The sequence below is a fragment of the Tauraco erythrolophus genome, chromosome Z, assembly GCF_009769465.1.
Source record: "Tauraco erythrolophus isolate bTauEry1 chromosome Z, bTauEry1.pri, whole genome shotgun sequence".
In the NCBI taxonomy this organism is placed as follows: domain Eukaryota; kingdom Metazoa; phylum Chordata; class Aves; order Musophagiformes; family Musophagidae; genus Tauraco; species Tauraco erythrolophus.
Window position 1 is genome coordinate 64,689,824 of NC_141496.1, and position 10,388 is coordinate 64,700,211.

General features: G+C 48.7%; 2 protein-coding genes across 2 annotated transcripts in view; both read right to left on the reverse strand.

Annotated features, from left to right (window-relative positions):
• Window positions 1–5,300, reverse strand: part of LOC104380186 (neuronal acetylcholine receptor subunit alpha-7) — an 84,136-nt gene extending 78,836 nt beyond the window's left edge. Inside the window, exon 1 of the mRNA XM_086629404.1 lies at window positions 5,207–5,300. Coding sequence (XP_086485530.1) covers window positions 5,207–5,288 — 82 coding nt within the window. The 5' untranslated portion in view covers window positions 5,289–5,300. The remainder of the gene's footprint in view (window positions 1–5,206) is intronic.
• Window positions 5,301–8,399: 3,099 nt separating this feature from the next.
• On the reverse strand, window positions 8,400–9,600 carry LOC147526437 (E3 ubiquitin-protein ligase Topors-like). The gene is made up of 2 exons (XM_086629892.1): window positions 9,503–9,600; window positions 8,400–9,375 (listed from the first exon to the last, which is right to left on the reverse strand). The coding sequence occupies exon 2, from the start codon at window positions 9,297–9,299 to the stop codon at window positions 8,400–8,402; it is 900 nt and encodes a 299-aa protein (XP_086486018.1). The 5' UTR covers window positions 9,300–9,375; window positions 9,503–9,600.
• Between the last annotated feature and the right edge of the window lie 788 nt (window positions 9,601–10,388).

The window sequence follows — 10,388 nt, forward strand, 5'->3', positions numbered from 1 at the left end:
ATTCTGGAATGCAGTAAGTTCTGAAAACATCCCTTTTTGGAAGGTGATAAGGATTGCAGACAATCATTTCAGTGCTCTGGCAACCACAGCATCTCTAACCAAGCAAAGCCAATCGATAGCAAGGCAGGACAGTCACCTGCACCTCACTGTTGACATGCACAAGTACTCATGCCGACTCAAGTTCTCTTTCCATTGCAATTTACTCACTTAATTGTAAGCCCCAGGTGGGAAGACTGCTATTTCCAAACACATATCCAGTTCTGGTCTCAGCCTTGTTATCAGCTGCTTGCTCAATGCAGAAAGTAGTTGATAAGCAAAACTCTTTCTTCAAGCCAAATTTGCTCAGGAGTGTGTCCCAAAACAGCAATAAACTCCCGTCTACCTTTTTAATTCCCATGGATGCTACTGACTGCCAGCACTAGCCCTACCTGTCTCAGGCAGATTTGCTCTTTTCCTTAGTTAGATTATGGAAGATCTCTAGGCAGTATGCAGCCTTGAACAACCATGTCAGGAGTGATGCAAAGGGTTTTGATCTACTTTAATTACACCCTAGAGCTGGAGAGACTTTATATCTCCCTCCTTACTTGTAACATACAAATGAAAGTCTGCACTAACCCTTTGTATGTACGGTGAAATTGAATGGTATTCGGGTATATGCATTCCCTTGAAAATCACAGCCAACATATTTAGATGGAAATATTTCCTGGTTTGTGTCTGATGTAACCCATTCTTAGACTCTGGAAAGAGTTACTTCATCATGCAGGTGTGAGAAGGGATGCTGCTATTCACTGTTCTCACTGCACCACAGAGACATAAAATACCTCTTTCACTGCTTGGAAAACTTTACAGTTGCTGACAAAATCATCCAGTATGTTACCAGTTGTCCTCCACATGTCTTAGGAAAACAAATCACAGAGAGAAAAAAGGTCTGGAGCTGTCTTTATGACACGAATCCTGTGCCTGGAATGGGAACTTCTGCTCTGAGACCATCAGAAGGTCCCCTGCACTGGAGTAAGGCTGAAGGCTCCCAAGACACCCTCCGGCATCATATTGAAGACCAGATGGATGCTACTTTCTCGTGCACAGTATCTGCTTCTTCACACCTCCCTACATGCAGAGTGCTATACCAATAGGTGCATATAAAGATAGGTGCTGGTGATGTCAGGTCCCAGATGCTTTTTCTGGACTTTCCTACTTTTTCTGGTGAAATTTGAGGAGAGGTAACATAAGATTTAGCCCAGATCGCTGTCAGCAAATGTGCTTGGAAATACATCCAACTTTTGTGGAGCCTGCTGACTTCTCACTAGCTTGGGCCAGCTCCACAGTTGCAGCTGCACCTACAATAATACAGAGCAGCCTTAGAGCTGTGCCAGTGAACGCACAAAGAATATGAGTGACTGAACATGAAGTCTGGTTCACTGAACTGAAAAGTCAATCTCAAGAGGCAAGCATGTACAGCAAGTTACTGTAGCAGACTAACTCACGGAATCATCTCAGAGATTTGCCTACACCTCTGCCTGCCTGTCTTAAATATGTTGACATATGTTTCTGTACTAGTGTTCTTGATCACAGAGCAGAGTGACACCTATAAACAGACACGTGCTGTGAGAAGTACATTCAATCCCATCTGACCTCATGCATACGTGATGTCTTAGCATGCTCTCAGAATCCACAGTGACCAGACTCTGGTATCTCTGCTTCCAGATGTCATAGTGATGGCAGTGATCTGGCGGTAATTTCTCATTTCTGCAAGATGCCTGTGTGGCATCTTTTTAGCCAGTATGGAAGAAAAGATCTACTTGTACCAGCAAAGGTCTTCCTCATGTCTCTCCTATTTCAAATTTGCATCAGCTGCATTGTTATCTTTGAAACTGTGAATCATTCAGTGGGGTGATACAACTCAGGGCATCAACATAAAGAATTCGGGGAACTGAGGTGAATGCAACCTTCAGACCTGAAATTAAGAGTATGAAAGATTCTAAACGATCTGACTTTAACTCCTAGCTCTAGTCTGGTAACATTTATGAGATAAAATTGGAGCTCCTTCACCAACCACCTAAATTACTAATGACATTACATTGTACTCTGTTAAAGCCCAGGACTTCTCACATCTGTTCAACAGTGACTCTTTGGAATAAACCAGTTTGATTAACACAGCACACTGCATTTCCATCAGTCTTACCCAGCTGAGGCCTAAAGTTTAGACTCCATATATAGGTATTTAAGTACCAGCCTCAGTTCTTCCTGCTGCACAGATCTCTCAACTCATGTCACCTCAGTCTGACTAGTTCACATTAGGGAAATTGTAGCTTGGCAACAGAATCTGGCCTTTTGAGACTGTCTTGCCAATGCTGCTGATGTTGCAGAAGCAACACCTGCTTGCATGGAAGTGAAACAAGAACAGTGTCTTTGTGAAGATTTGCTCCTAAAGATCATCAGTTGTGTTCTGATGTGATCACTAGAGCTCATCTAAATCAACAAAATTGTTAGAATGCATGAAATGAGTGTAGCACAGGAATTCAACTCTGTTATGTGAGTAAGCCAAAGAAAAGCTGTTTTGCGCCGGCTGGGTGCACTAAGTCAGGCTGAGTTACTTCATAATTTACATCTTTTAGCTGGTTAGCTTCCTTGCAGCATCCCCTGCCATAGGATTTGTCCCATATTGCTGAGCACTTGTATTCTCACCGGCCTGCAGAGAAGGGGTTCTGTCCTTAGCTTGCCTTTGCCTTTGTTGGGCTTTTCAAAGCCAGATGGCCAGAGTATGACCCTGCCATCAGTCTGCACAGAGCAAAGAAACTAAGAGATCTGACTCTGCTCTATGTGGCATGTGTGGCACTTAGTGAGGCCACTAAAAAAAAAGACATAAAAGCACAAAGGTTGACTGGAGACTAGCAAAGTGCATGCTTAACTTCCCTGGATGGTCAAACTCAGCAGGTGCCTGTGCACTGAGCTGAAGGGAACACTCCTCAGAGAGGCTAGGTGCCCAGACTGCGCCGTGCTCATGGAAAGGAATAGGAGTGGGTCTGATCGCTCCCTTCCAGTCTCTCCCTGGAGAGGGATTTTCAAATCCCTCCACCTGAAGGTTGTTATGTAGCTGCTGGGACTCATAGTGTCCTTCCATCTTCTGGGTGCCCTTTCAAGGATTGCACCTGGCCTGTAAGGGACGTCTCGCTTTGAGAGATGTCATTTAGGAACCCTGGAGGTTTTGTGATTTTCCCTAGGGCCCATGTCCCAGGAAAGCATCACTAGCTCCACGCTCTTCAGGAACCTAACACGAATGACATGTCTACCTGGGCTCCTGGAAATAGTGCAAGTGCAGTCAAGTTGAAGTAAAAAGTTGTGGAAAGGACTGGAAAAAATGACCAAATTCTTCATGTTTTGGTTTTGTTTGTTTTTTACCTAGTCCTTTTCATAACTTTCCTGTCAAATGGCCCTGCAGGAGCTTTCAGTAGTTGAGAAAATGTTATGAATTCTGTTGAAACAACTCAGCGCTACGTGAGAGTGATGTTAGTTATGATGGATTTGCTGTGATTTCCATGAGGGTGCACTGAGGAATCCTGGGGGAGTTCATTTGGAGCTCACTGTTGGAAGACTCTGCTACTGGTAACATACTAAGATAATTTTGACTTTTTTCTCTTCTGACCCAACTATACAATTCCTGGGGCTTTCATCTGTTTTTTTTTTCTCCAGAGGTCAAATACACCACCTTAATCAGGGGTTCATTTCATTCTGTTTTAGCAGTTGTCTGTAAAAGTGCATACTTACAAACTGCCGGTAAAAGCACCTAACAAAAAAAAAATAATCTTCTGAATTATTTATAAAAGCAGTTTGTGTCTTCATGTGCCGTTCAGAGAAACTAAGCATCTCTTCTGATGAATTAGTGATTACTCAGAACTTACAAGGCAATATTTACATGATATGCAACTGCTCAAAATGGGACTGCACACAAAGTCAGTCATATCATAACTAGACGCCATCACCTGCCTGTTAGTTCAGCTCCTGAAGTAGCACAGAAACGTCTTAGAAACAAAGATAGCACGGTTCTTAATTTAGCAAGGTGGAGAAATATTTTTCTGCAATACCATTGCTACATTAGCCAGCTGAAATGTGGAGCTGTAGTAATGAAATGCACAAATGTTTTCTAGGTTCAGATAAACTAATGAGAAATTATGTCTGTGGCATGAACAGTCCAGTGCAACATCATATATATGTATCTTTCCCATACCCCTGTGCTTCTAAAATATGCAGACCACATTCTCTGCTTTCAAAATACAGTCTTTTCTCTATGCATAACTTGTGGGTAACATGACATGTTCCCTCACACCTGGAATACTCAGTTTTAGGATTTATAGTTGCAGGCAGGCATGTTTCATATAACAAGCTGTTAGGAAGCAATAAAAGCACATTTTGTGTAGAGCTCTGAACATCTTTCAGGACTATTTCAACCTCTCTTCTCATTTAAAAATTCTTTATTGTTAGCCTTGCAATCCTCCATGTTTTGGAAGAATCACAGTTTCTACTTTTGTTTGTAACATGCTGAAACTTAAGAAGATAGCTTGGTCACAGGTGACACCTTAGACTACAGAAGCCCATTATTATTTTTATTAGGTGTTTTCAACTTATATCCACCACTGCCTGGAAGGACTCTTGTTAAACATATTAAAAGTCAGAAGAGAGAAACGAACCAGATATAGTAAATATATGTATTTATGCATCTATAAATCTTTCTAAATGATGCATAGAAAGTAAAGAGTTAAGAATTTTCCTCTGGTCATTTTTCTTTCTAAAACACCACCATTTCACCCTCACATCTATAGAGTTCTCACAGCCATCCTGTCCAGCCTGGGGTTATAATTTCTTATTCCCAAAAAGACATAGAGAGGTTAATGACAGTAAAAACATATTCCTTTTGAAACACAATAATTTCAATTCATTTCTAAAAGTGAAAATAATTTGCTTTACATTAGAAAATTCCACACCTTCTCCTTGCTTAGAAGAAGGTGTCTAGCACTGTAAGATCCACAAACTTACTCAAACCGATCATAAAACTCAGTGGCATCAGCACTGGACTCTAACAAAGTTTAAACTACAAGAAGATACAAGTCCTCTGGAAATAGAATTGGGGTAGGATGTGACTAGTGCTTAGAAAATATAAAAGAAAACAAAAAAAAATCCCCCAAAACTGGACAACCACAGGTGAGCTTACCTTTAAAGAAAGACAGGAACAAGGATGCCCAGAGACATAGTCCAGAATAAACAAATCCCAAGCACTTTTCTGTAAGCATCATCAAAATAGGCTGGCTATTCTTCCTGAGCAGAGGGTGAAAGAGAAAGAAGTCTTGGAGATAGTCTGCAGTGACTGATGGATTTGGCAATTACAGTAATAAGGCATTAAACCAGCTTCCCACCAGGAGAGAGAAGTGCATTTGCTCGTGTGCTTCTCCAGTCCCCAGGAGCTAAATCAGCTCAGTGCTGGGTCAGTAAATCCAAAGACAAAGGAGCTGGTTACTTTGCTTGGGACTCACATTCCCAGGCACTCTGAGCCTTTTCTTGGTCAGAAGCAAATGCTAGCGATCCCCGCACACAGCTGTGTGTGTACAGCAAGGAGGGGAAGCGTGCTGCCTGGGAGATGCTTTCCACGTCCCCACAGATTGTACCTAACTCAAGACAGCACGGCTGCAGTGCTTCCAGTGCTTGCACTCGGGTGCCTCTAGAGCTGTTTTCCAGCAAAATGAGTGTGTGTCCCTCTCTGCTCTCTCAGCTGCCAGTGCAACTTGCAGCAAGCACCTGTGGCATGGTGCCTCTGCCATGCATCTGCCCTTTCTCCCTGCAGAGTGTCTGGGGGTGATTCAATAGTGTAGAAGCTGGGGAAGGTGAGACTAGCCAGTATCCTGTCCTTTTTCATGCATCCCTTCCAGCGATTACCTCCACCAGAGGGACGGAACTGCCCTGAGTGCTTTCTTCCCCAGCTGCACACTGCTGCTGGCTCCCCACCAAGGAATTTTTCACGCATCCTAGCTCAGCTGGGACAGGTCCTCTACCTCCCCACTCCATTTTATTCACCAGTCAGGCAAACGCAAGGCAAGGCAAGGCACAGGCTAAAATACAATTAATGACATTCATCATTTGGGCCTATTTTTATTCTTTTGCCTGTTCTATACACTCATTCACTTCTTTTTCACTGGAAGAGACTTTGCATTTCCCCTTGTTGAACTTCTTGGGGCTCCCGCCTTGGCAGGGTACAACTGTAGGTTAATGCAGAGAGATGCACCAAGTTGTGACTGTGTGCAGTAGGGACTTGAGTGCTCCTGTGGCGAGGCTGCCCTGGGCAATGCAGGCTGGTAGGAGAGCAGAGGGCTGGGCTGTGGAGGAATAACGTGTGGTGAGGAGGAGGCTAGACCTGGAATGACGAGTGATGAGACATGGGCTGGCACCGGTGACCACTGGATGGAGACATCTGTCATGGGACTCATTGCAGAGATGCACCTGGAGATGGGCAGCAATTCCTTTTGCAGGGAACAACAAAATACTACCTGGCACATACAGAAGGAACCATCGGCATAAAAATCCCACCCCGCCTGGCCAGGAGTTGCATCATAACACCCACTCTCCCACCAGTCCATAGAGTGAGAGTCATGCCACCCAAACAAGGGGAGGGAAGCCCGCCAAGACCAGCGGCCAGGTCCCACAGCTCTTCAGTCAGGGTACTGGGCTCTCCAGGGCTTGGCCTTTCACATCAGCACTCACCCTGTGCTGCTGGGGAGGCTATGGTTATGCAGCAAAAGAAAACACCACCAGGCCCTCGGCTCTCTTCTATCTCTGTTTTGCAGGGTTTTCTGCCCTGCTTTGCACTGCTCTGCCCAGCACTGGGCACTGATGGAGGTCTCTTTCTGGGAGACAGGGGGTCAGTAGACAGACTCGGACAGCCCGCCACCATCATCTCACTCTCCTGTCCAATGCAACAGCTACCAAAGGTGACAAGCTGCTTCTGCTCCTGGCTGCAAAAGCCTGGTCTCTCTGCCTCTCTTTGGATGCCATGTGCCCCAGACCAGACCACAGCCTTGCAAAGACCAGTGGCCAGCCACATGCAAAAGACACAGAGCGGGAACGGAACTGCCTATGGCACCAGTGGACACCCTGGTGGAGACATTTACTTGGTGAAGACTGAATTCTGAAGACTTTTAGAAGTCAAAACCAAGCTGACAATTCTTTTTTCAGTGCCTACCTCCCTGTCCTGCCCTCCAGCACTCTCCCCACAGACAGTCACTGACAGAGAGTTTTGGCGGGGAGGCAGAGGGGGAGAAACACAACAGCCTTTAAGGATTAGGCCTGTATCTCAAACTCAAGAATCACAGTCTGTCTGAGGTTGGAAGGTGGTCATCTTGTCCAACCCACCTGCTCAAGCAGGGCCACTTAGAGTCAGTTACCTGGGATTTTGTCCATGCCGCTTTTGAAGATCTCAAAGGAGGGAGACTCCACCAGCTCTCTGGGCAACCTGTGCGAGTGCTCAATCACCCTCACAGTGAAAAAGTGTTTCCTGATGTTTAGAGGGAACCACCTGTGTTTGAATTTGTGCCTATTGCCTCTGGCCCTGTGCCTGGCCACCACTGAGTTTAATCAAACTCTGAGTCGTGTTACATTGGATGTGGGCATAAAATAGGAGAGGGTTACATCTTCTGAGCTTTTTTTTGCTTAGATGAAAAGAGCTCAGGCACCCTGATACATAGGGGGCACTTGTCATGCTGGCTTTTCCTTCTCTCTGGTGGAAAACTCCAGGCTGATACTTCCCAGCAATGCAATTTCAAGTCATGTTTTCAAGTGGGTCTAGGAAGAAACACAGGTAGATAGAATGGTTCTGCAGGGCAATTTTGGACTGTTGGCAACAGTCCTCCCACTGAAGCCCAGGACATTGTTAGCCTTCTTTATAGAAAGAGCACATTGCTGGCTCACACACAACCCCATGTCCATGAGGACAGGGGATTTCTGCCAAGCTGCTTCCCAGCCGGGCAGCCCCCAGCCTACACTGGTGCCTGGGGTTGTTGATCCCAGGTGCATGATTTTTCTCTTCCCCCTTTCAAACTTCTTGGCACTCCTGCCTTGCTGCATCGCCGCACTCCCTCTCCCACCAGGCTGACCCCCGTGACCGTAGGGCCCTGCAGACATGTGAGGAAACGGTGGCCGTGGCACCAGGAAAAGGGACGGGGGAAGCAGCACAGCTGGGGATAGCTACACCACCGAAATTGACAGCCATACTGAGACTTTTTTGACAGTTTTCCTGCTTTAATTTTCTTTTCTTAAATGCTAAATAGATTTGGGGGTCCAGGACCACATGGGGTGGGTGTGTGCCCCACTGCCGGCCCAGATGTGGCTCAGCCGGCCCCTGAGGCTCCCTCCCAGTGTCACCGACGACGAGGTGGCTTTCTGTCGGGCTGGGAAGGGTCCTCAGAGCTGCCAGCCCCCCTCTTCGGGGCTCGCCGGGGTCCCCCCAGTGAACGCTGGCTGCGCCTGGAGGGCCCCGGCACAGCCTCCTCCGGGTCTTCATGGACCTCTTCTGGGTCCCCACGAGTGGGAGCAGGGGCAGAGCAGGGGCTGCCGGGACTCCCAGAAAGGGCTGAGCTGGGGGCAGGAGACACCCCTTGGGAGGCAGCAGGGCCAGGGGCAGCCGCAGGGCTGTCCTCCTGCCCTGACGCAGCACGGCCATCCCCCACGCCCATTCGACGTCGGGCCTTCCTGCTACACCGGCGCACGGTGGTCTCGACGAGCTGGTGGACAAAGCTCCTCGTGCGCCTGCCCAGGGACGGCTGCAGCAGCTGGACCAGAGCCTCCTCGTCCAGGCCAAAGTAGCGCAGGCTGGATGTGACGAGGCTCTGCGCTGCTGCAGCTTCCTGCGCATCCTCGAAGAGCTGCCCCAGCTCCCGATGCAGCCAGGGCAGCAGAGGCTGGAGGACAGCGGGGTAGACGCGGAAGAGGGATGCCCAGACGTAGGCATGGAAGCCGCCCACTGGAGCCTGGGGCAGCGGCCCTGCGCCTGCTGGCCGTGTCGACAGGGGGACGGCGACTGACGGTGCTGCAGGTGGTGGTGGGATGATGTGCTCCTCAAAGGCGTCGTCCCCCCGCACCGAGTGCAAGATGGAGCTCACCCTCCTCTTGCAGAGGGGGCACTCGGGCTTGCTCTCAGCCCACCGCAGGATGCAGGCATAACAGAACTGGTGGAGGCATGGCATCACGTAGCTGGCCTCCTCCCAGCTGTCCAGACATATTGGACAGCGGTGGTCCAGCTCCGTGGCCATGCTCCCCATATGCTGCGGTGGGCTGGGGGGAGCTGGGGATGACAAGCTGCTCCCTCTCACTGTCGCTGCAGCAGTAGGTGTCACTCTGGAAGAAGAAGAGAGGCCACAATTGTTGGCTGGCCTGACGAGGGGTGGAAGAAACGCCCAGGTCTCTCCAGAAAGAAACCCTCCCAGCTCCCCACCCCAGGGCCAGGAGTCCTCGCACAGCTCACCTCTGCTGCTGTGAGCGCGCCTCCTGTGTGCCCTGGCTGCCTGAACCAGGCAGGGCCAGCGAAAATCCTCTGATGGCTCTGTGGTCGGACACGGAGAACTGCACTTGACAACTCCCCGTGCACAAACTCAGAACCAAGGACAGCCTTCAGCCTCGCAGGACACTCCAAGCCTCGCGTACTGGCTCAGCTGGAGTGCAGGCACGAGTCGGCTGGGAGAGACTCGGCGCCCGATACAGGCAGCGAGGACCATGTGCTCACAATCCAACGCTCCGCGACATCACAGTCCGTCACTCGGAGATGTCGCCGTGGACCCCTCGGTGACGCTGGAACCCGTCACTCAGTGACGTCACCGTCCATCATGCGGGCATGTCACATGTGTCTGGATGTACTGCAATGCCACTGCCCCTTCCATAGAATCATAGAATCATAGAATGGTTAGGGCTGGAAGGGACCTTCAAAGGTCATCTAGTCCAACCCCCCTGCAACAAACAGGGATATCTCCAACTAGATCAGGTTGCTCAGGGCCTCATCCAACCGGGCCTTGAACGTCTCCAGGGACGGAGCATCCACCACCTCTCTGGGCAACCTGTTCCAGTGTTCTACAACTCTCGTGGTAAAAAATTTTTTCCTAATATCCAACCTGAATCTACCTCCCTCTATTTTAAAACCATTACCCCTTGTCCTATCACAACTGGCCCTCCTGAACAGCCTCTCCCCATCTTTCTTGTAGGCCCCCTTGAGGTACTGGAAGACCGCTATAAGGTCACCCCGGAGCCTCCTCTTCTCCAGGCTGAACAGCCCCAACTCTTTCAGCCTGTCCTCATAGGAAAGGTGCTCCAGCCCTCTTATCATCTTCGTGGCCCTCCTCTGGACCCTCTCCAACTGG